This window comes from Cololabis saira, chromosome 13 (genome assembly GCF_033807715.1).
Source record: "Cololabis saira isolate AMF1-May2022 chromosome 13, fColSai1.1, whole genome shotgun sequence".
NCBI lineage: Eukaryota > Metazoa > Chordata > Actinopteri > Beloniformes > Belonidae > Cololabis > Cololabis saira.
The window spans coordinates 15,952,545-15,979,027 of NC_084599.1; the positions used below are offsets into that span (position 1 = coordinate 15,952,545).

At 38.5% G+C, this 26,483-nt stretch overlaps 2 protein-coding genes across 8 annotated transcripts in view; both read right to left on the reverse strand.

The window, feature by feature from the left end:
• The window catches only part of fryl (furry homolog, like), a 75,318-nt gene extending 61,591 nt beyond the window's left edge, over positions 1-13,727 (reverse strand). For 3 of the 7 annotated variants that reach the window (XM_061737964.1, XM_061737963.1, XM_061737961.1), the window contains exon 1: positions 1,056-1,602. In XM_061737964.1, coding sequence (XP_061593948.1) covers positions 1,056-1,284 — 229 coding nt within the window. In that variant the 5' untranslated portion in view covers positions 1,285-1,602. Of the gene's footprint in view, positions 1-1,055; positions 1,604-7,943; positions 8,006-13,543 lie in introns of those variants that run through there. The other 4 variants (XM_061737967.1, XM_061737968.1, XM_061737962.1 and 1 more) reach the window with 2 other exon arrangements.
• An 8,320-nt stretch (positions 13,728-22,047) lies between these two features.
• On the reverse strand, positions 22,048-26,313 carry ociad2 (OCIA domain containing 2). The gene is made up of 7 exons (XM_061737971.1): positions 26,155-26,313; positions 25,901-25,985; positions 24,762-24,815; positions 24,635-24,682; positions 24,363-24,537; positions 23,895-23,969; positions 22,048-23,715 (listed from the first exon to the last, which is right to left on the reverse strand). The coding sequence occupies exons 1-6, from the start codon at positions 26,221-26,223 to the stop codon at positions 23,903-23,905; spliced, it is 498 nt and encodes a 165-aa protein (XP_061593955.1). The 5' UTR covers positions 26,224-26,313; the 3' UTR covers positions 22,048-23,715; positions 23,895-23,902.
• Between the last annotated feature and the right edge of the window lie 170 nt (positions 26,314-26,483).

Here is a 26,483-nt window from a genome sequence, read left to right on the forward strand (position 1 = left end):
CAGTGCGCTTGACCTGCTAATATACACCGTCTAAACCTTTAACCACTGTATTTTTATCAAAACTCGTACTGTTTGACAACTCTAAATTCTTGAAGACAGCATAAAGGGTGAGAGTATTAAGAAATTCCTTAGAAAAATAAAATATATAAATCGGATGCAGAGTGTGCCCTTACAGGTAACAATTAGGTGTATAACACAAAGAATGCTACGCTTCACAAACTTAAATTGTAAAAGCATTTTAAGTGAATAAAATACTGTTTAAAAAGAATCACATTAGGAGAAGACATAACTAATGCTGACATCGCCCCTTGTCTACATTTTAGACAACCAAAACACAACAATACATAACCGCAATACATAAACAACCCCCATTTATGTCTAAACTGTGATTTGTAGACAAGCGTCCAACAACCTGTAAAGTTCTGGTCATATATCGACCCCCACACAAAAAGTTGTCACATCATTTGGAGATGTATAGCATTAATTCCTGCTAAAAAGGGATGCTATTTTGGTGTTAAAGGCATGACATGAAGTCTTTGCAGGAGAGGTCACAGTTTGATGTTAAAAAAAAAAATACAAGAAGCTGTTTCAATTTGTATATTGTTAAAAGTAAAACCTACAGTGCGATAGTCCTCTACAGGTAACCGACATCTACAAAGAACAAAAATATGATGGACTTCAGTCTAGCAACAGCACTAATTGTCTTCAGTCAATGTAATGTTTCAGTACCTTCACACACTCTTGCAAGTGTGCCGTGCTGTGTAGTAATTTACAGGCCATCCGTCTCCCTAATACTGCTAACTTTCTCTTTGCATAAATAAGCACAGCGCAGTACAATCAGCTCTGACAAAACAATTTGAGCTTTGGTAGAATTTGGGAGCACAAAGGGGATAATAAGTGAAGCTAAATGTAGTTGCATGTCAATGAAAATAAAGCTACACTAAAAAACTGTAATTTAAATAAAACAACAAAAAACTATGAAGCAACGTAGCATTTTAGCAATGATCAAGCCAAATCTTTACAAATAACTGCTGGATTAATATAGGTTGAGGTACCTTTGAGGCGGGTTTGGCTACTGTGGACAAGTCTGGAGGAGCTTATTCCTGCATTCGCGTTTACCACTGGATCTACCAGTTCTTCTTCAACAGTCTGTCCCATGGCAAGCAGGCCTAGTCTCTTCATGCGAAGAAGCCGTGTACCTGGTTCCTTTGGTAAGCTTCCACCATGTTCAACGGTTCCTTCACCTGAGATGGCAGCTGGAACCAGGCTTTTTAGGAATTCCATTTTCAACAGGACTTTTTAAGTCTTTTTCCCTAGAGAGAAGTCCAGAAGCCCGGGCCATGCCATCCTGCTGCACAAACTACCTTCACAAGGACATAGTAATATATGGTGCCTCCACAGAGCTGCTATCTACATGAAACAGCTCCACATTTACATAATTCCAGGGCCTGTGTGGACCCTCACAGATGAGAAGAGAGCCTCTAAGATCCTAAAGCTGTTCACAGGAGTGTAACTGTATGGAGCCAAAGTAACCGACTAAGGACACTTCCCTATGCTGAAACATTACCCGTCTGTTCAGAGTAAAGAGAAAGCAAAAAAGCATGTCTCTTTTCATGGGTTGTGATGTAACCATGAGTAGGCAGGGCCATGTTTCAGTGCCAGGCACTATCTGGGGTGGAACTAGAGCATGTTCCACAGAAGATAGCATAAACTGGGCCACCAGCCAATCATAATAGAGATGATACCAGCCACACCCTGCTGGCTCATGGTGCTCACCAGTGAAACAGACCAAGAGGGAAAAGAAGATTGACAGACTTTGGAAATAGGAAATCTTCATGGAGCTGATGTCACTTGGTTGCCTGCGTTTACCGATAGCTCTTATCAAAGTCGCTTATTAGCATTCATACACAAACAAAAATAGTTGTTTGGTTTACTGCCACACTGTGTTATCTCTCCCTTTTCTTTCACTCCTACTTAACTCTGCTGACCCATTATGAAAGGAAACAGAATGAGCAAAGTGATGGTGTTCGTGAAATGGGGTGATGACAGACTGCTGTGCTCTGCTTGGCTGCACAGCTTGTACCTGCAGCAGAGTCAAACCCTTCCAAAACTCCCTTGCTGCAGACTAAGAGGGAAACACTGCTGACTCTCATAAAAAGCACACTGCCTTAAGAAATCATCAATTTGCTGTTCACCATTACAGAGTCCAAAAAAAAGAGGGCGGTGTTCGTGGTTGCTATGTTAATGTTTTTGCCTACTAATACTGTATTAGAAGTGCTAGAATACCTAAATTCTCATGTCCCACTTTAGAGTCATTTGTTCCATGTGTGCCCTTTATGTTTCTGCGTAGTGTGAATCTAGGCAGTAAACATAATGTTTTTAAAGTCATGTCCCCATAGCCTCAATAAGCAAGAATTTCCCAACAAAGGGATGATTGGTAGACACGGACCCAAATTTCTGGCAGTAAGGGCATGTATCCCCCTTTCATTTCAAAATAAATTAATTCATTAAATAAAGAGGGGAAGCTGGAGCCCATCTCTGCTGTCCTTCAGGGAAAGTCTGGATACACCCTCAACAGACTACCAGTTCAATAGGAGCCATACAGAAACAAAACCCCTTGTATTACACCTACACTGAATTATAGCCAGGCAATTAATCAAATTTTATTAATCATTTCAATAGGAACTAGGACTTGAAACCTTTTTGTTATGAGATTACACAGCTAATCAAACCGCTGTGCTGCCCAGTTAAAATGTGATGTTCAAAAGAATGAATCAGAAAATAGTGTTACATTTTAACTGAAAATTTTAAAAAATACATTAAACATCTGGTATTGGAAGAAACCACAAATAATCTGATTGGAAGGTATATTCAACACATCCTAGGACAAACCTTTCAATATGAGATGTGTTTTGACAAAGGTCAAATATCAGTTTGTGCAAAAAGCCTTTGAGAGTAGATGCTTTTAGATCAAAAGCATATTTAAACTAGAAGAATTACATCAAATTTTCCAAGGGTAAATACCCATAGGAGGAAAAACACATAAGGCCACTAAATGCAATACAAAATGTATTTAAAGAAATGTTTACACCACTTTCTACTGTAGTCGTTTAAAATGTCAGCAAAGGCATCTAATAGTTATAAATTATGTAAGTCTAAAAGGGGACGTAAAAGAAACAAAAAAAATCAAGTGCAGTGTTTTCCAAGAAATAAGTTTAAATAAATGGGTGGATCTTGCAGAAAATATTAAGGATATCATAAATTATGTACACACCTTTTAAGCGTTGCATTCTAATAAATCAACTTTATTGTGTAATGCACTAAATAACTGCTGTTAACCAGCAGTACACAGAAAAGCTTGTCTCATTTCACAAATCAATGGTAGACTAATGCACTGTCCATTCAGGACATGTCTGTCTGGAGCAGAGAGACAGTAGCTCACCGCCTGTTTGCCTTTTAAGATCAAATGCAAGATGTGTGTGTTGACCACTTGATTCACTGCACTGGACTGGACTTTCACTGGATCACTGCAATACACTCTTATTTTTTAGCTGTTATTTTGTAGATTTTCTTTCGCACCTGGGATCATTTCACTGTTGCAAGACCAATATTTAGTCAACCGTTAGCCATCAGATAAATGGCCTCACACGCATTTCTACATTATAACGGTATATAAAAGGCCTTCAAGTTCAAAAAAGAATTGCAAAGCGCCCCAGTCCTGCAGTTTCAAAATAAACCCCAGTCAACCCCCCACCACCACCAACTGATATAAAGTACTAGGCTTTAACATCGCCACTTGTGTTTCATCCATTCAAAGGGAATTGCTTATAATATCGTTCAGAAAGAAAATACTTTTTCCTTGCAACACTTCAAACCATGCCAGACTAGAGCACTCTTTTCCCAATTGTTCAAAATGAACTAACATTAAATGTGCTATCAAAATCCTATAGACAAAAATGTAGTATTTCCCTTTGTGTTGCACACTTCAACTCTGGGGGTGAATTGCTGGGACACGCAATCCTAACATACTGGCAACTACCTTGATTTTTTTTTTCCTGACTTAATATTGTTACCCACTGCAGATTAGGTGCTTTAAATAGATCTATAACACTTCCCAAATTTTCACTTCTTTAAATGCACACCTAAAACCTCCACACGCCCTGTGAATCTGTCAAAATGTTCTTTGTTGGCTTATGATGTGTAACAGTTGAAGTCAAGTTAGTTAAATATTGTATATATTTTTAATGTAATAACATTATTCAAGATCATGACAGTTATATCTCCTTTGCATGAATAAATAAAAATGAAAATGACAGGTAATCAAAAAAAAAAAAAAAGGATGCACAGTTTTTACAATCCTGGCTATCAAAGTGATAGTCTAGTACAACTTCCAGTAACAGTTACAAATTGACTGAAGTTGCAAGAAGATTGCATTTATTGGGATAATTCAAGAGTGATGCCTAAACAAAGATACCAAGTGGCTGAGGCAGCAGATCTAAATAAGAATCACAAAATGAGTCAAAGACAGAGACTGAAGAGGCAAAGATAGTCATCTCTTATCCAGACCACCACAATGGTCAGTGGAGGCAGCTGCAGTTTGCTGAGGCCAGGTCTCTGGTGCTGTTGAGTTAGAACAATACCCCTGCACAGGAGGCCCATGTCCAAATCAGCCCAGGAATGTGGAAGAGGAAGCTCTGGAAACAATGTGCAGCGTTCCTGGGCTGTTCTGCGTCCCACCCATTTCTGCCTTGTTCTGCTTTCAAGCAGGAGAAAACAGGAAAACTTGTGGGCTAAGGCCCAGGAGAAAGGGTCCGTTTCACACTCAGCTGAAAAGCCTACTCTGTACACTGTCAGCACTAAAGCTACTATAGTTACTGAGATCAGTCCGAGTATGCATGAATCTGAACTCCACCTCTGGCAGTATGTAAACAGTTTATGCCAAACCTGCTGAACACCAAAACAATCGTGTGCCGCCCTCTAATGGTGCAAACAGTCATTGCACTATCAAAATAAAAATTAGCGAAGAGTTGCTGTATATAAATTATGTATTTTGTATAACATGGTATGTCAATTTTTAAATTTTCTTTTTTTTTTATATTTTAATTGCTCACTTCGATTTTAATGCTAGTAAAAAAAAAAAAAAAAAGGAATCAACATGGGACAGTTGAGTAGCACAAATTAAAAAGGTTCAAATTAACCAGGGTTGCTAAAACTACTACAGGCGGGTTAAGAACTATCCAACATAGTAATAAAATATCATCTATAAGGAATACAGCAATCATTAATAGTGAAACAAAAATCTAAATTCAGTTCAATAATACTTTATTATTTCCCCAAGGGAAACTGCATATACAATTGTCACACACAAAAGAGAACTCAAGATATTGGGACTTAACAACTGTATACCTTAAGAAAAATATTTATCAGTGATGCCATTTTCTAGAAGGTTTAATTCAAATGGTTTGTGCTTTTATAGCACAGTTTAACCTTGGATATTTTCTATAAGGCGCTAAATGTGTTTCTCATTCATCACACACACACACACACACACACTTGTGCTACACTTCTATAATAAACTTGGACTTTCCAGTAATGGAAAACAGTTATATGGTCTGATGAGACCATATTTGCCCTGTTTCAGCGTGATGGGCACATGAGGGTAATAAGGCCTACCAAGCAGGCCGTAGGTGGCCGTACTATGATCTGCGGCTGCTTAAGCTAATCAGATTTCAGTTCAGAAATGGTATGCAAGAACAAAAATAGAGCTCAGCTGAATACCTGCAAATGTGTGCTGTAATCGAAGCTAAAGCAGTCAACAGAATGAACATTTTTTATACTTTTTAGAAAAAATGAAGCTGTGGTGCATACCGTAGCAAAAACACTGCCTAATAGGTGAACATACATATGTGCCAGGTGTGAAAACATGGAGATTACACTTCTCAGACTACAGGCCAAAAGTTATTGCTTATAGTTAAATGACAAATGTTTATAGCTAAACCTCAACTTTATGACTAAATATAGCTTCTGTTCCATTCATTGTGTCAAACTACTTCTGAATTTTCAGCACACAGCCTGGTGCCTATGATTTAAGCCAACAACAAGACTTTATCTACAAACAAAAATAAGAAGTGTTTAACACCATGCAAATCACTCAATGGTTAAGTGAGTCCATGCAGTCTTGACTGACAGTTGTACGGCAACCTACACAAAGTTTGGCTGTCACTGCTAAAGAATTTCAGAATGTGACCCAACCAGACCCTTTATCAAAAGATGCTCTTTTCTTGCCCAGACCTACTGTGATATCATACTGCCTCCAAGAGAACAAAATGTGTGCAACTCTGTTTAAAAACAAGATTTAGCTGTAATATTTAATTGTGGCAGCAATCAATCAACTAATCAATGAAATTGAAACTGGAGGTGTTAATAAGTACTGATTTCATATTATTAATCTACTTGTTTTGTGTTTGTAATTTACCTCCAACAGCATACCTAAATGGCAAACTGATTGGCCTAAAATCCTCAAAAATGATACTTTGGCATTTTATCATAGTGTCTATTTTAATATAGGCCACTATGTTCCTTTAACCTAAACCATGTAGTTTTCAATACCTAAACTTAACCAAGTGATCTGTATTTTGTAAAATGACAGCACAGTCATGGTTAGAAAAAAAAAAAAAAAAGACATCACACAGTGAAGCTGCTTTAAAACACCAATGCTTGAAACAGGAGTTAAAGTCAGCTTCTCTCTTTGAGAGATGAGTGTTGTTGTAACAGTTCTTTAATGAATGTTTTAGTGACGCATAGGGACAATGTGTTTCTCTATGTAGTTAATTCGATAAAAAATTTGGAATATTGTGTCTCAGGGCACAAATCAATAAATTATGTTTTCCTGACTAATAGAGGCAACCCAAAACTGCAAAACATCACGAGGGGAGAGCACAGGAGTTAAGCAGAGAAAGACATTTTCCAGTCTCACCTCAAAAATTGTTTAAAGAGTTCAAGAAGAGTTTACCTATCAACATGGCTTTCTGGAAATCAAGGATAGATTTAGAAGACATTTGATACCGAACTGGATTTTAAACTTTAGGAAGAAAAAAAACTAGTTAACGGATTTTGTTGCAGCTACAGAGCAAAGTTATAACAACCTGGAAGACTGTAGCCCCTTTCACACAGAGATTCCGCAATATTGGTGTAAAGAAGTCCTGCCAATACGCCGCCTTTGTTGGTTCACACAGAACCATACAACGCCGGGATAACGCCGCTCCCGTCTGTAAATTCACACAGCATGCCGGCGTTCCGCAATCAGAGGCGTGACGACAGCGTCAGTCCGACCGTCATGTCAGCGGCATGCCGGCTGTGTCATTCACACAGACCCCGTTTCGTCTCTGTGACGGCTCTGTGACTACCTCCGCTGCCGGCTTATTGGTGGGGCCACTTGGCCCCCCCATTCCGCCTCCGTGACTTTCACACAGAACAGCGAGGCGGCTTAAAGGCGCAACGTTCCCGCCTCGAACTGGCTGTGTGAAAGGGGCTTGTGATGAAGCCGAATATGACCACATACATACATACATACAGTAGCCATCGTGGTCCCTGGAAGATTTTCACTTGTCAGCTGATTATTGACAAACGGTCACTAATTATGTAAATACATGGTAAACTTGACAGATTTTTTTTAAATGCACTTCCATTCCATTCAGAGCTATCATCTTCCTGCTGTGACTTCCTGAGAGTCATGTTGATTGGTAAACTCTTCTTCTCTCTCAATTTCTGAGGTGAGACTGGACATTTTTTCACATAAGACTGCAGAATGGAAAGCAAAGGAAAAAAAATAATGCAAATCTAATACCCCGTCCAGTCTCAGGGTAATTAGTTAACAGCTGCAATGAAACGCAAAGACCAGCAGCACGCAGTGGACTACATAACCACATAAGCCTGCAACATACCTTAAGGCCATAGAGTAGAGGCTGGGTATAAAGAGAGCCACAGTCAGTCACTGCACAGGAATCTGAAATGAAGCACAATAAAATAGATATCTTTAACAACAATGTAGAAAACTATCATGACAGCAGAGGCACAAAAATGCCAATTGTTTTTCAATACTGCTCAATATAATGTCTTCACTGGTTAGGAAAATTCAGTACCTTAATATTATTACAATTAGACCACATCACTAAACAATCCAATTTACATGTGATAGAAATCTGCCAGTTTTGAAGTTGATCGGTACTGATAAATTCTCTAGAGAGAGGAAAAGCCATGACATATGAGGTGATTGATGCTAAAGAAAAAGTGAGATGAGGGTAGGGGAAAAAAAGAAGGAAAAAGTTAAGGTTCTGTACTCTGGTGAACAAAGTGAAATATACTATAATACTTTTGCCTATAAGACTTTGAAAAAACTCAACTGTGGAGCACCTTAATTGTGAGATTTCCAGTGATAGGCGTTTATAATCCGTTACAGAGGCAGAGAAAATGCTTTGGATGGAATAGGTAATGGCTCTAAGACACAAAATCTTCATCAGCAGGTCAGTTTCTATATAAAAACTTCCATCAGTGCATCTAATATTACTCATTGTGCACTACATTATGCCAACAATGTGTTGGTAAATAACAGTAGAATATCCAGTATAACTTCTGGGCTCCATAGGCAGAGTGCTATTAGACAGTCTGGCTTTAGTCATAGCGAGTGATACGTCAGACTACTGTTGGCATGAGCCAGGTTTGCTCTGTTTTGAGACAGGATTAAAACCTCCTCCTGAGCAGACCAATAATCTGAAGATTACAGTTACATCCAACAGGCAGTTACGTAAGAACTGAAAGCCTAAAAAATCCTTCTTTCATGATTGTTTTAATAGCCATAAAAGTAATTTTATTGCTAAGAAATCATACATTCAGTGACAATGTCTGACTCGGCACAGATAACATTTTAAGTTTAAAAAAAAAAAGAAAGAAAAAACAGTAAACGTGATCCGTTTGGCATGAAAAAAAAGAAAGCAGAGAACGCTGTAAACTTCAATCTACCGGTATCATCAAACCACACTAAAGTAAAGGAAGGAAGAACAAGCGCTTAGTCACACATCAACCAGACAGAGAAGTTGAGGTGTGAGAACTTCCACACTGCACTAAAACTGGATGGATGGAGAGATCAGATCAGCAGAGGGTAGTAAGTCAAAACATAACTTACCCCTTGACAACTGAAAAGTCAAGTCATACTTACATACCACCACACATACGTAAATCCCACTCACCACAAAGCTAAAACAATTCAATTCTCATGCACTATTCTTTTTCCGACTCTGAAAAAAAAACAACAACCTGTGAACAAAACGGCTGACTTCCTGTTACGACTCAGCGACTCCAAAACACAAAAAATGTGACCACAGAAAAAGGGCAGGCCAACCGTGCACACGTCCTGAACGCAATAATGAAAGTCAAGTCACAAACTAACCTTGTGCTTTATATTTAAGCAAAGATGCTCTCTGGCATTGCTTAAAAATATTACTTGTCTCATCACAATCTGTGTATATTACAGGGCCTTAAATGCATGTTCTGATAATGCTAAAGGTCAGAAGAGCTGAACTGATCAGATCAATGTTAACATTGTCTATTAATATTGGCCAGTAGCTTTCTGAGTCCACCAAACAAGGAGTCTGCCCATGTGAGGCTGATAATTTCATCCAGGAATTAGATTTTAACAAATATGATACTGCCCAGTCTTCATTTTCCATGTTCCCTTGTATATTTTCTCATATAGCATCTTCCAATACTCTGCAACATTTTCAAAGTTTGAAAAAAACAAAACAAAAAGAAAACTCTTGAATGTCAAATACACCACAATTTCTAGACTAGTGTGTGGGGAAAAAACCTGGTTCAGATTATAGATAAAAACAAAACCAAAAAAATATGTACATTTTTTAAAAAGATCTGACTTTGTAATCTCATAAATTGGATAAACAGGAGAAAGCCTGCATCTGGCCACCTCCAAAACGATATGACAGACCTAGCAACTGTAACAACCACATCTTAAACTCAAATATTGCTGGGTTCTTCCAACAGGGAAAGGATAAGAATAAACCAACATTTTTTGTAAGTTTCTTCAGGAAGTTCTCTTGTCTTTATCTCAGAGTGAAGGTCATATATAAATATAGACAAAAAAAAATATATGTGGCATTACTATATCGTTAGAAACAAGGATCATTCAGCCACTCAGGCCATCTTGAGGCCAAAGACAGGGTGGTTTCTTTGGCAGAGGCAGACCAAAACATCAATTATGCTCCAAACCTTCTTTCCCAAAGCCAAGGATAAACTCGCTCAGCAGGCCTCAATTATAGGTTATTTCTAGCTAGACTCAGAGCTCATTGTACTGTACATTATGCCAAGTCTTCCAAAGCAATAAATGAAAAGAATGCCAAACCCAGTAAAGTTGTGTGTTCATCTACATCAAAAACACACACATATCTGTGCATATGCAAGGATCCAACTGATCATTCTGTTAAGCTAAGAGCGAGTTAGCTGCAATCAGGCAAAATAAATGACATCTGGCAGTTCTAGAGAAGCTTTGTGAAAGTTAGACCAGATTTTGGTAAGAACTGCAACTAATCTGGGAACTGCAGCTACAGAACCAGGTGACCTGCTGAGAAGTCAGAGGGCATGGGAGCAGGTGATTAAGGAGAGGCGCTACCCTTGACATTTGCACCATTTCAGTCATTACATAAAGTTGAAGAAAGACATTCTTTAAATGAAGCCTGAGGAGTGGTGTAAGCTGCTATCATACAAATAACTGATGTAAATCAGAATGAAACATTTTGAAGCAACTGATCACTGCCATTGGGGTTCATTACTGAGTGCCCTGAACAGTTTTTGAGATCAATTAGATTTTTGCATAAAAAGTTTAACTTAGTGGGAGTTTGTTGTGCATTATTTGAGTGGCCATTATTAAAATGCAGAATGGGTATTTAATCATTGAAGAGGGCTGTTTAGTGAGAGGCCACAGCAGGTACATTTTACAGAGCATAGTTTCTCTTTCCTCTTCAGTGCCTTACAAGATTAAGGCAAAGACACCAAATCACAGGAATTATGCCCCAGATACTCACAGATAAATGGCCATCTGCAGTCAAGGGGGTTTTCCCTGTAGCGTTTCATGTACAGGAGACTAAAAAACGCACATCTGCGTGGTCAGACCACTCGCAAAGTAGGACAGAATAAGAACAGTGCTGCAAAATGCTTGCATAAAATCCTTAAATCTAGATGTAAAAATCACAGGCAGGTTATAGATGGGTAAAATACTGATATCATTACAAAAAAAAATAAAAGCTAGATATCACAATAACAGGCAACATTAAACAGATGTGACTGCTGTGATTCATCTTTGACAAAGGTTTTATTACTCCACGGAGTCATCCTCATATGAGGTTAGCAGTGCCCACAAACCAGCTTTTCATCTGCCATGGTGCCTTCCTCGCACATAGTTGTCCATCTCCCCCGCCAGCCCCAGACTGACCAGATTCCTCTCTGACTGTATCCAAGCGACACTGAACAAATGCTTTGTTTTATGTCTGAAGTCCTCCACACAGGGAAAAAATAAAAATCAAGTCATCGCTGCAGTGTAAGATGCAAAACTGACAGTTCACTCACTGCAATAGTAGTTAAAAAAAAAACACTGCCTACCAGCAACCATGATTGAACACGTTACACTTTAGTCACTTTTAAAAAAGTAATGTCTCGCAAGCTTTACCATATGAAGTTCCTGGCTAGCTCTTTATGTTCATTATGCTTTCAAAATAAAACGGGAACCTTCATGCATATGGTCTGGGATTGCCAACCTGTTGCAAACTTCTGGCAACAGGTTGCAACTGCATTATCCTCAATAACAGCACAGAATATTCCAATAAACCATCAAACACTTATTTTAAATAATTTATCAACAATCATTACTTCACTATGTCAGAAACAAATTTTGCTTGCTGGCCTAACAGCAGCCAAAAAGATAATAGCAGTAAGATGGAAACCACAACACACGCTTAACATCTCCCATTGGTATTTGACCTTCCTTGAAATTATCTACCTGGAAATATCTACAGCCCGAATCCATAATGCAAAACAACAAAATATTTTATTTTGGTTTATGGCAGCAGATAAAATTAAGTCCAAACTCGAAAGATGTATTTAAAATTGAGATAGATTACCTTGTTGCAGCTATCCTTTTCCAGTTTTTGATATTATTATGTTTTTCCTTTGTTTTATTTTGTCCTTTGTTCTATTATCTTTGTAGTATCTGTTTTTCTGCATTACCAATTTATTTATTTATGTACGGTATTTATTTTTTCTTTTTAGGTCCAAGGGGTGGGTTTGGAAGGGGCTGAGAATGTGTTAATGCTTGTTTAAAATCATTGTGGATGCCACCTTTGATAAGAAAATCATGAAAAATACATAAAAACATTTGATCACAAAAAAAAGTAATGTCTCAAAAGAGATAGGGTTACTTACAATCATTTTAAACTACATTACTCACTGCAGAGCCTTGAAAAACAGATTAAATCTGCTTATTGTGACTGCTGCGAATGAAGACACGGAGCGACTTGGTTAATAATTGTCGCCCTGGTTTCCAGCATCGCACCCAAAAGCAGAGATTTATCCGCATTCAGGAGATAATCTGCATCAAAACGAGCCGAGCGGAGCAGCTACCTAGCCTGCTAAGGGCTAGGTAGCTGCAGCAACTCTCTCTGGCTGTGGGTGGAGGTTTAGGGAAGACTCAACATGCAAACACCACACCTGGCTAAGGATACATGAAACAATGCCCACAGGAGCGATGTTTACGGTCTAAACTGCAGGGAAGCGGTGATTATTGAGTGACACCAGCAGAAAGCCAAACTCGTGTAGCATGCTACGGCAGCCACAGTTATGCCGCGTTCCATTTGTCCTCGGAAGTGGGAATTTCCCAGTTCCTAGTCGGAATTTTCAACTGGAACGCCCCTCGAAGTGGGATTTCCCACTGGGAAAGTGGGAGAAGCTTCACCACCCCCGAGTTCACATTCCAAGATGGCTGCCCCGGTTGTAAACAGTAGAAGAGAGCTCTGTAATAATTCGTAGCACTTCTTTCTAGTTTTGGTCACACTAAATCAGTCATATACAAGTATTGTTCGGCGTATATATGCTGCTATAGTGTAATTTACATTTTTCATGTGGTATATGCGAACTACAAACTTGTTTTCCGACTTTTTAACTGGAACGCTGATAACTCGGCTGTGACGTCATTCCCAGTTCCGAGTTCCGACTTCCGAGGTAAATGGAACGCAGCATTAGAGCTAAAGCCTGATTTATGGTTGTGCGTTAAATCGACGCAGAGTACGGCGTAGGGTGCGCGTCGCCGCGCACCATACGCCGTAAGGCTCTACGTCGGTGTAACGCGGAACCATAAATCAGCCTTAACGTTCACCTCAACGGCGAAGTTGGTGCCGGAACTCGACCTAAGTGCGATAACTACAACACGAAGGGAAACGCCACATCCTCATTTACTCCGCTTTTGTCTAATGCTGACGATACTCACAACTTTTGTCGTTCTCTCCCTTCTTTAGTAGAGGTAGGGCGCTAGTTCGCAGACGGTCTTTTCATTTGCCGAGCGAGCCTCGACGTCCTGGTCCTCCTCCATGGGAAGGATTTGCGTAGTGGTGTGATTTTCTTTTTTTTCCTCCCCAGTCTATCACGTCCATCGGCGTGGGAGAATACGTTCACTGTCAGACCCGGTAGCTCGTTTCGCCCCGCCCCCTCCGTTGTGATTGGCTACAGTGGTGTACGCCCACATGCACTGTTACATCCGATTGGATGAAATACCTGTCAATCTTCAGAGAGCGACTCGGTGATTGGGTGACTATTTTTTGGGGTGGTGACGTAATATATTAAAGCGCAACCAGCGTACATCGACGTCTCACGGGACAAGGCAAGTTGTTGAGAAACTGGAAGAGATTTTGTAAAAACCTCGTTTTTTGAATATGAAAAGTGTTTAAAAGTGGATAATTACATGATTATTTTTTGTTACAGCCCTATCTAAAATTTTTAATTTGCAGTTAAGTAACACAAAACAGCATTATGTTCAGTGAACATAATAATAATGTATCTTATTTCTATCGCACTTCACATTTGAAAAAAAAAACTAATTAATATCTGCCTTATCCATTCAAAACGTCTCATTACCTTGTATGAATATTTAATGTCCCCCTATCAATCATTGGCTGAAGGGATTATCATCATGTCTGGCTTTAGAAAAACTGACTTAAACATAGACTCTGTGAATTCTATCAAATCTGGGGCCTTTTTTACACTTTCTTGAAAGTTGTTTTGTTTTCTGATCTTGATGGATAAGAGCCATCGTGGGTGGGGTATTTGAATTTCATTTTGTATGTTCATGTCTGTTTAACTTAATCAAAATGTCAATAAACATATGTTTTTGAAAAAAAAAGTCTGTAAGATAAAAACAGCGTCATTTGAAAACTAAAACATTATATTGAAGTATGTCAGTGCAGATTACTGAAAATTATTTTTCTTTATATGAAGCAATTGCCATGTAAAAGAATCTATGACTACAGTTGGTATACAGTATTAAAAACTATCCAATTAATGTCTGTATGTGATTTGATGTCACACAAAAGTATATCTATATTCTGTTAATAATAACAGAATATATGTTAATTGCATAATTAATCAGTGTTGAGTCAGATTACCCTCACATGAAATCAGTTACCCAACACAAATTACATTGTTGTTATTAGTAATACATTGTATAAAAAATGTCATTTTATATGAATATTTATGGAATACAACATTTTCAATAAAAAATATACACAATACATGTTAACACTGTCAACAGGTCAAATGAATGTATGCTTGTACAGGTCCAAGGACAAGGACCACCGGATTATAAATCGTAGTGTGCTGCAGGAGATGGGAGTGTGTATTTGTGGATGCGTGTGTGTTTATTAATGTGATTTCTATCTTTGTGGCTACATAAAGTGGCTTAGGAGCCCCCTCGTGACCAGCCCAGCCAAAGGGTGTTTGGTACGAGTCTAGTTAAGGACTACACCAGGCCCAGGGAGTAAACTAGTGAGAAAAATACAACCATGACATATGAGGGTTGACTAGATTAGTGTTTCCCAGGCCTGTTCAGGGCACACTGTCCTGCATGTTTTTGATGTTTCCGTGATTGATGATAAACTGATGATGACCATTGATTTGAATCAGGTGTGTTCAAAAACATCTAAAACATGCAGGACAGTGCTCCCCGAGAACCAGGGTTGGAAAACACTGCATTGGTGAACCTCATTAGGAGAACAACCAAGCACAATTCCCAACACATCGGACAGAAATGCAGTTGCATTTAAAAAACGTCATATTCAAACACTTTATCTGCAGAATACTTTGGAACAGTCATCCCAAAACAATAACATCCATTACAAAAAAAAATCCACGGAAGTTTCTAACTTTGAGAGAAACTCTTTTTTCGTCACAAATTCTTGATCTGCAAGAAATCTGTGAACCAGTCTCCAGCTCTTTAGGAAACATGTTCTTGCCAGAGCTGCTGCAGCAGTTCCACACTGCAGTCATTGAATCTGTCCTATCCACCTCTGTGTGGTGTGGAGCTGCCAACAAGCAGGACAAAACTAGACTGCAGCACACTGTGGAACTGCCGTGCACATAATCAGAGCCCTCCTTTCCTCCATCCAAGACTTAATTTCCTCCAGGATATAAAAAGAAGGCAGAGGACGTCATAATGGACCCCTGTCAGCCTGCAGCAGTCTTGTTGAACTGCTCCTGTCTGGCAGGTGTCTCATAGCCCTCCAGACCAGAACGAACAAGCAGTTTCTTCTCCACAGCAGTCACCCTACAGAACCGATAATGATCAACTGGCACAATTATGGACTGTTTTTCACAATTAGTGTATCATTGTATATTTTTACATTAATACTCTGTTTTTTACTAATTTCCCACTTTTTAAATACATATTTATTACACTTTTGTTACCCAGAGAGATAACAACCGCCGGCATAAAGTTCCTCTTATGTGTCTTTATACTTGGCAAATATATCTGATTCTAATTTGATTCAATTAACTGTTTCAATGAAGTGTCATTTATGCTGTTGTGCAGGCTCTGCAGGGGAGCGTTACAACAGGGACGCCGTGTGGCTGATCTCTGGTACTACAGCGGTTTTATTTTAATCATTAGCCTAGTTTACATTGGGGAATGACGAGGGTGCGAGGACCTTAACGAAACCGCGCTGTTTATTATTAAGGCCCAGGGCCGGCCCAATCCTCCACTGGGTCCTAAGCAAAATTTGATTTTGAGGCCCTCTATGTCAGCCAATATTGATTGTTGATTATTCACACACCTACAACCAACTCAATGCAGCTCTGGCAGTGTTGTTTACATCCTATTGACAGCCTGACATATATTTACACATGTGTTATGTGTTACATGTTGACATTATGCTGTTGCTGTATCTACAAAGGTAAAATAACCAGTAACACAAGTAATACCAATGCAATAATAATACGATACGAATATTAATGAATAATGACTCATGTTCAGGGTGAATTTTAATCTCAAAGGGTAGCACATCCAGCTAAGAGTGGCCTGGGTTTGATTTACACAACATTCCAATGTTTTGGTTTCAAAAAAGCGCAACAGCAATGTGCAACAATAATCTGTATGGCAAGAGCAACAAAAATGTGCAACAACAAATAACAAATAAAGCTTAAACATTTACACAACAATTACACTTTTTTCCTCTCCTCTGCTCTGATGGAGTGCGGCTGAACTTGGCTTGAGTCCACTTCAAGGGCGTGGGGCCTGCTGCAGCCGCCGCTCCCGCGGACAGCAGACGGGGGGAGAGGAAAAAAACATTTCTTTATTCTGCTGATGTATGAATGAGAAGGGCAGACTTGAAACTTAGACCGGTTCGTCGTTGTTTTGGTGTACGGACGATGGCAGTTTTTTAATGATAAAATGCCTTTTTGAGACCAACCTCTCTTCCTCCTGCTAACGTCCGGTCAGAAGCTACATTCATTTTGCGCATTTATATTTTTTGCAAAAGGATTTGGCCAAAGTCATCTCGCGACCCCAAGGTTGAGAATGGTTGGCCTAATGCAAAATAATATCACTAGCAAATGGTGATGTTAATGTTTGCTATTAAACATTAACAAAAACTTTGTTTTAAAGAAAACAAACAAACAAACAAACAAACAAAACAATTAAATATATAAGGCCAACCCCGAGAAAGAATTCAATCAAAGTTAGAGCTACACAAATATATACACACACACACACACACACACACACACACACACACACACACACATACACACGGACGGACGGACGGACGGACGGACGGACAGACAGACAGACAGATAGAGTTTATCATCATTATAATAACCTAAAAAGTCAATATTGCAAACTTCTGCTACAGATCAGTAAAACATTTGCTGGCATATGTCATAAATGCGTAAAACTGTTATATAAATGTATCACAATGTTGAATAAATATAGATGTGTCCTCAGTTTCACAGTCCACCCCGTCATGGAAAGATTGATGACGGGGTGGACTGTGACAGTATTTTGTTTATTGTTATTTTTAGCTTTTACAGTAATGAGCACATGGTGGGTCTTCAGCTAGCAAAACTATTCAGAATTGGAGGTGACTGTATACTGTTCATAAAATATATATTGGATTTTAGATTTTTTTGAAATATTACTAAATACAGTATTTCACCTTGACAGTGTTGACATGTAAAGCTTGAACACATCCACCTACAAACACAATATGATGAAAATTAGGAAATATAAGGCAGGAATTTGATGTATATGTGGCAGAATAGCCAACTTACAGTGAAGAAAGACAAAATGGTGTTGATGATGTTACTAATTAGTTGATCTGTTAAACGGTCATGGTCAAGAGCTTCACTTGGGATGATCTGTTTTTCTGGATTCACCGTAAACATCTGCTTGAGGAGGTTGATGAATGCCTGTGTCTGTGTCTTCATGAACAACAGGGGCCAATACTTCTGGCTGCATCTGAATTTTCAATTCATCCAGAGAATGAAATGGTGACTACTTCCACTTTGAATGCTCGTTTTTGCTTGTTGTATATTGTTCTAGGGATTTCAGCCACCATAGAAGATGAGAAACCTTTTTCATCGGACTGAAAAAGTATTTTGTTTTCTTTGCAGCATCCAGAAGATCATTATCGGACTGATCATTGAGCTGAGTAATCATTTTCAATGCCTAATATGTAGATAGATTTACTGTAGGTCTTTACCAAGGTACAAGGAATTTTGTATGACAAATACAATTAAAATGTTACATATAAAATTATTCATAACATATATCCTGCTAAAAAAAACATTGGAAAGTTTTTAAACTTGACAGACTATTCTTGTACGGTATATTCTGTGAACTCCACATGGAGACAATTTCTTATTTATTCTATCAATGTACTCTAGCAATAATAATTTGATCAGATGTACAACAACTTATAAGGCTGAAAACTGGATGAACAATTCAACTCACAAAGAAACACATCATTATATACTTCGATGATAAAACTTGATCTTCTTCACCCAACTTCTACTCATCCTGGCAAAATACCACATTCACGAGAACAAATGGTGAAAGTCCAAGCCAAACATAATATACTTCAGCAAGGAACTCCATCTATACATCGCCACAATTGAAGGACTTAACAACAACAAAAAGGCAATAAAAACCATGTCGGTTCTACAAAAACTTAACGTGAATTTATTTATGTAACCTATATGTCGATTAAGACATTTTCTATACTTTATATTTTTTTATTATTATTATACTAGTTATTATACCCATAGCAGAGAAACAATATTCTTGTACTGACATTTGAAACAAATAATGTTAAAAAAAAAAAAATGGAGGAAGCATTATGAGGTTTTTTTTTTTTTTTTGCTTGTTTTGTTTTTAATGCAATCTTTATTGAGGAAATTCCTGTAGGGGATACAACTCAGGGCATATGAAACAAATAAAACAAAAAGTGTGCATGAGACATATATATTCATCACATGGGGGTTGAGAAAAAAAAAGAACGCTTTCATACTTGAGCTATGGGAAGTGTATTTAAGAAACAGAGAGATTGTTTAATATGAGTTTTTAACAAAATCATTGGAAGATTATCAATATAAATGAAGATCTGATGGGGCTCAAAAGATGGGTAATCATTTCCAGTGGTTATCCAGCTGTAAGTGTCCTGCCAGAATCGTTTATATTGCATTTATTTTATTTATTTATTTTATTTTTGGAGCTATTGGGCATTTAATATATTTACAGAATGTATTGATTATTATTTTGTCAGTTCCATTTTTTTTATCTGACTGGTGCATTGAAATCAAAGAATAGTTTGCATTTTGGAACATTTCCAATAACTTTGTTACATTTCTTGTTGTTAATATGTGTTTCATCAAGTTTTAGTTCGGGAACTATAACTTAAACATTTGAGTATATTATTGTATTTTGTATCAGGTATCACAGAATCTTCAGTCTTGGTGTCATTCCATTTAGGGAAATATTGCTATAAATGTCATTTTAAACATATTAATACCATTCCCAAACCCATTTCCCAACCCTATGCTTTTCATAGTTGTAAACATCAATTTGAGTTCCACTGTATCAAATGCTTTGATAAAAGTATCTATAAACAAAATCAGACTGGCTGACTCGATGAGTGATTCATAGTCAATCATATCTGTAATTAGCCTTATATGGTTGTGAATATGTGCTCCTTTTATAAGGGCGGATAGACACTCCTCAATAAATGTCTCAGGATTCAGGATGTATTTTACCATTTGTGTTATTACATGGTAAAGGTGAGTTGCAGTGTATTTGCGGATGTATGGATGTTTATTAATGTGATGTCTATATTTTAAGCTACATAAAGTGGCTTAAGAGGACCAACCCCAATCCCTGGACCAACTCAGTCAAAGGTTGCTTGGCACGAGTTTAGTTAAGGACTACACCAGGCCCAGGGAGTACACCAGTGAGAAAAATACAACCATGACATAAGAGGGTTGGTGAGATTAGGACTGTTGATTTAAATCACATGTTCATTTAAAGAGACATGCAGGACAGTGTGTCTCGAGCACAAGTGTTGGGAAACACTTGGCTAGATTACATGTGTTATGGAGTCAAGTGTTTTGTGATGTTGCATATCAAGGGAATTCATAGGCATTCTTTATTCTTTATTCTTTATTCTTTATTCGGATCCCCATTAGCTTCCTCTGCAGCGGTTGATAATCTTCCTGTGTCCACATAAAATCATACAGCACTAAGACAATACAAGCATACATAAAACATACAAACATCAACTGACACCTTGTCAGCCAAACAAATGTACATAAAAAATTGTGATCATTGTTTCACATAGCTTAAACGATGCATGTACAGAGGCTCAGACAGAGAAATGATTTTAGTCCTAAATAAACACACAAGTGGCGTTCGTCCTGTTGTGTGGTCTCTCTCATTAGTTTCTGTTTGAGTATTTTTTTAAATAGGTATTTGCTTCCGATTTGTTTAATACATGTAGATAATAAATTCCACTGGCTGGAAGCCCTGTAGATGACTGAGTTTTTGAGTTGATTTGATTTAGGCTTGGGAAGTTCAAGATGACCCATGCTGACCTGTCTAGTTTGGTAACTGTGGGTTGAACCTGTCCGTACCAGCTGATCTGTGAGAAAGTTTGGTTTTCCATCTACAACTGCATTTCGGATAAACATGAGAAGACTAGATGTTATTTTAGCCTCGACAGTCAGCCATGCCAGACTGCAGTGCATCTTGGTGGCATTAGTTTTAAAAGAGCAGTTAAGACTTAATCTTGCGGCTCTATGTTGTGCGAGCTGGAGTTTTTTAATGTCTTTATTTGCTGCAGAGGACCACGCAACCACACAGTACCCCAATTGGGAGAGAACAAGTGCCTGTGTTACCTGGTTTCTAATTGACGGTGTTACATATTGAGAGTATTTACATGTCATAGCAATCCCCCGCCCCATCTTTACAACAACTGCATCAATATGATCTGACCATGTTAAGCAATCATCAATTATAACGCCAAGTAATTGAATTTTTCTAACTTGCTGTACTGGGGTTCCCCCTATAGATAAATCTAAACGGGTGTCCCCAGCAAGCATCCCTTTATGTTTGCATTGAATTCCTTTGCTCCCAAATTGGCTGAGTGCTGTAGGATGTCAGCTTCAACCCCAATACTCCAAACCCAGAGGGGCAAATGAAGATTTTCCCAGCCTCCAAGGATGAGGGGTTTGAGCAGGGGTGACAGTTCTAGTCCTCAAGGGTCACAGTTCTGCAAGGGTTAGATGTTTTCCTCCTCCAACACACCACATTCAAATTAATGGATCATCATCAGCTTTTCAACAAGGTCTGTATAGGACACGGTCATTTGTATCAGAGTGTGTTGAAGCATCTAAAATACACAACAGCACAACGGCCTTCAAAGACCGGAATTGCCCATCCCTGGGTGTCAGGACGCCAGTGAGGACCTAGAGCAGCATCTCCCCCCCCCGGTCCTCAGGGCACACTGTCCTTAAGACTGTCCTGCATACTTAAGATGTCTCTGTAAGTGAACACACCTGATTCCAATCAATGGTCATCATCTGCTTGTGTTCAAGGTCTATAACTCTGTCAATGGCTCAGTTATTTGTATCAGGGTGTGTTGAAGCAGGCAAACATCTGAAACATACAGGACAGTGTGTGTTATTCGCTTACACCTTGGATTTTGGACAGGTTGCATGACATAAAACGCCAAGACAGCTGTGCATGTCCTGCCAAAGTACAGCTGGAGAGAGCTACGAGCTGAAACACATTTCAAAAGACCAACTACAGCCATGCAATGTGTTAGCCAGGTTGGGATGTGTTTATCCCCACCTGGCTAAGGTATTACAAACCCAAAGTGAAGAAATGCATAACATATGCTCTCAACAGGAAGCCTTTATTGAGCAAACAAAAACAAAAGGCAATAACTGGACTGTTGTTATGGCCACAACCCACACCAGCACGAGCAGCACACACACCAAGTCCAGTGGGAACGAGATATCATCTTCCACCCAATCTCAGAAATCAAGGCGCACTCTTAAAGGCACAGCGCCTTCCATCACCACAATAACCAAAACAGGCAGAACTTTACCAAGTAAACTGTTGACATTCACAGAACAGAAAATGTGGTTTACCGCATTGACATCAACCCCAATCACAAGGATCATTAAAATACTTATCTGAATACCGATCCCATATAATCGGTTACTACTCAACTCAGGTTATGGTTTGTTGTAAAAAATTTTAAAAAAGGAACTAAATCTTCTTATAATTGTCAACATTCATTCATCCATCAATAACAATGCTATCCGGTAAATGTTTACTTCCTTTTGATTTTCAGAACACCACAAAACATTTGCATCCTGTCATTATGTGAAATGGAAAAGGTGAGGAACTGCACCCGTGTAGCCAGACTCCATTTACCTATTTTTTGCTTGTAGATCTACTACAGATAACTCTGATCAGGGTCACTTTTGTTTTTTAAAAGGACCGAGTGGTCCTTCTGCCCTGAATAATAATTTTGATGATGTCACATTTTAACCTCATGGCACCAAGGCTGTTGTTGTGGACAGATTCTGTTGTATCCAGGTGTTAAACTGTATTAAGGATTTCCTGGTAAAGCCTTAAATCTATTTCAGCTCTGTGGAGACACAAAAATGTGAGAACACTCTAGCTCAAACTCAGATTCACACTGTTCAGTAATTAAAGTCACACGGGAAGAAAAAAGTTGGAAAGAACTGTTTACTTCTTTTAGTTTTTCAGAACACTTTTGATTAAATTTGCATACAATATTAGCAGGATAAGAGTTTTTCTGAATGACGGTCAAGTGCAAAACAAATTCTTACTTTTCAAAATATGAAAACATGACTTGATGGAGTTGATTTTTATTTCTGGATATAGCAGAGCTTTACATTTGAACTGGATTTGTAGTAGCTCATAAGACTTGAGGAATACAAACGGTCTCTTACCTCTATGCTGACAGAAGTGAGTAAATGACAGAAGTTCATAACATACATCAATACAATAAATTATAAATAGAGACACAAAAGGCTTATAATCTACATTAAAACAGAAAACTGCCATTTCCTTCCCTCACACAGCTGAAAGTGTGGGGGAAAATGATATTGCTAGACTGGTTATTTTATATTTTAACTAACACTGTACCTGTTATTTTCTTGAAAATTAAACCAAATAACTTATGGATTATCACCTTTGTTAAACTTCCTGTAAGGAACTTGCACACAAACTTGTTTTCATTCAAACGTGAAATTGGTCTTTCCCATCATACATAGGAGTGTTGGGCCTCCTAGTGGATACTTAGTGAAAAGCAACAGATGGAAAGAAGAAAACTTTCAATCCATCAAACTTTATATATAAAGCACTTTTCAAACATATATGTAGCAAAAAGAGATTTATATGTTTAAAAATTGTACAAACCCCCCCACCCCTCACACAAACCCAACTCCCCTGCATACACACAAAAGACATATCATAATAATTAAAATGTAGCTGAGTACAAGCCGAATGTATTTTATTTGATAAATGGAGGCATGGAAACATAAAGAACCATGGAGACAGAGGCCTCTTGTGTGTTTGTCCCACAGCTGAAAAAGGAAATAAAACATAGAAGAGTGAATTCAAGCCATTTTAACATAGATATAGCACATTTGCCATTAAGTCCCGATAGGCCTATGCTGTTTTGCATGTTGTTAAATGTACGTTTGTATTTACAATGATAATAGGGACACTGCATCACAGTGTTTTGAGTATCGGATCTACTTACTTTTGGACTTAAACTTTTTCTGCAGCAGCAGGTTCAGCTTCTTTCTTGCATTCTTTACATACGTGATGGCAGCCCCTGTCGGGACAACAAAGTCTTAAGCGGCATGGAGGGGATTAAGAATAGTCATCATCCAAACACTGTAAATAATGCTGTACAGAACAATGAAAGACTTCAATGGAGTCCTTACATTATATTGCCTTTACAGGTTTGAGATTTTTAACTATTTGAGTGCAGAGTAGCACTACTCATCAATAACTGTCGGAAATTCAAGAATAATAATTTTGGTTTGTCTTCATGACATCAAGGATGAAGTAAGTTAAATACAAAACATTAAATTCTGCATTTTACTGTTTAGGTAGCCCTATTTACCACAGAATCTGTGGACCTGAGCAAGCAACGTAATGATATGGGAACTGTATGTTCCCATATCATTACTGTAATTGATATAAAATCCAGTATATTATCCACCTTTGTTCTTGAGCAGGATGACCTTTCCAAGACTTGGGTCCAAATCCTGGTCCAGATCCTGGTCCATATCCTGGTCCAAATCCTGGTCCATCTTTAAAACCAAGTTCCTTGAATTTGCTTCGGCAAGTTCCAACATAGGAGGCTTTTCCTACTGCATATCCAAGAATCCCTGCAACTGTGGACACCATATATATAAATAACTAAATAAATCCTTGTCAGCAGCCTATTCTGTAAGCATTATTTCTACTGATCAATACACTTTGGATACAGACCTGCTAGTTTGGGAAAGGGACCAAGTCTCTTAGATGAGTTCCAAACACCTGCAGGATGATGATCATTTGTTTAGATTAAATGTGATCATGAGGATACAATGGAAGAATGTGAACTGAATATCTTTACCATTGTAAATTAGGCCCCCAGTGACAGCCATGCCACCCAGAGAGAGGGGAAGAGCTAAATGTAGAAATCAGACAAATGCCGGTCAGGAGCTGATCAAAATAACATAATACAGTGACAGAAACACAGTCATACTGTATACTGTGGGATGGCATCAGAATATTGTTACATTCTCCCCTAGCCTTCACTTAAACGACAAAAGCAATAAGCCCTCAACGTAATCACAACAAAGATTAGATATGGAAAAAAAAAAAGGAAAAAAAAAGAACGCTCTCATGCAGGTTTGTTTAATCAAACAAAACTTGTTTTCTTATAGGACTTGTTCCCTTCCGGTTACACAGTCACCTATCACTCACTGCTTCCTGTAAGTGGAGCCTTTTTGACCTTTTACCCTTGAAGCAGTAACTTTTACCGTTTCCATTTCAGATGGAAGGACGAACTCAGGAAGTAATAATTGTTGGTGTTTAATGATAACGCAACTGCATGACAGGAGAGCACGAAGAATAGCTGTATGGCTGGACGTGGATATTTTTGTCCTCCACGGCATGGATCACTTTCATTTTGTGGACTCTTTCTTGAAGCTCAGAGTTCGGTTGGCTATGCTCACATCCCCGGCCACAATATTTCTCTCCATGCGGCTTGTGTTTAACTTATTTTTGTGGCCTGGTGATTCTTTTTTTTATTCGCGGCTCGAGAGTTGAACAGACGTGCACACCTGACTCATGTTACAGTCAGTCAGGAAGCTGCCAGCCACACTCCTTCCAGCTTTAATCTGAAACCAGAGCTATTCAGGCAGTGCCATGCCACTACCAAATTTAGTCAATTCACTAAAAATTGGGATAGATACCGGCTCGGCACAGATATACAAATGTGACCACATGTAGGAGCGTTTTAGGGCTCCTTAATGAATCCCACAAGGAATTTAAACACATGTTTAAGTGACGGGAATTGACTGATGAGTCCAACCTTAATGCTTTCACTACAAAGTATTCACCCAGCAAACAATACAACAGGCTCCTTGTTGAGCAGTTGGTACAAGCACGGGCTTCCTAAGTCACTAAAATGAAATATTTATAAACACATATGTTGAGTATATTGAGTATATGAATGTCTGTTGATATATATTATATATATAATATTACCTCTGTACCAGAAGCTCTCCTCTTGGCACTCTTTCCAAATTTTTTTCACATCTTCTTTGTGAATGTGAGAGTCACTAACAGGGCACTGTTAAACACACAGGAAGTTAGGCACAATTTCTGCATCACAGTTTCAGAGATACATCTTCACCTTGTACCCAGAAATGTTGTTGTAATAAATTCAAAGACAACCAAAAGTATTCCATCTAATTCTATTCCAATTTGTTCTTTTTGAGTATAAATAGTTTATCTTTCACCTTGTGGCGTCCTTCTGCTGCTTCCTCTGTCTTCACTATAAGGAATTGGCCAGTGGTTTCTGAACTCATGATGAGGGAGCTTCTAGTAGATGGGTCTTGGACCTGTACTGCACCGTTTTCAACTACTGTTTTTCCCTGTGCCTCATATTTGATTTTCTACAATGGCTCCTCCCTTCGTCCCCTTTTTAAACTCCACCCCTGCTTAAAGACAAACGTCCCAGGTTCTTTCAGGGCTGTTGCCACTACATAGGCCACCATTTGACCTTTATACTAGTATCTGAGGGATACGAGCTGCGGTCTGAGAAATACCAAGCATGTTTTTGGTCACA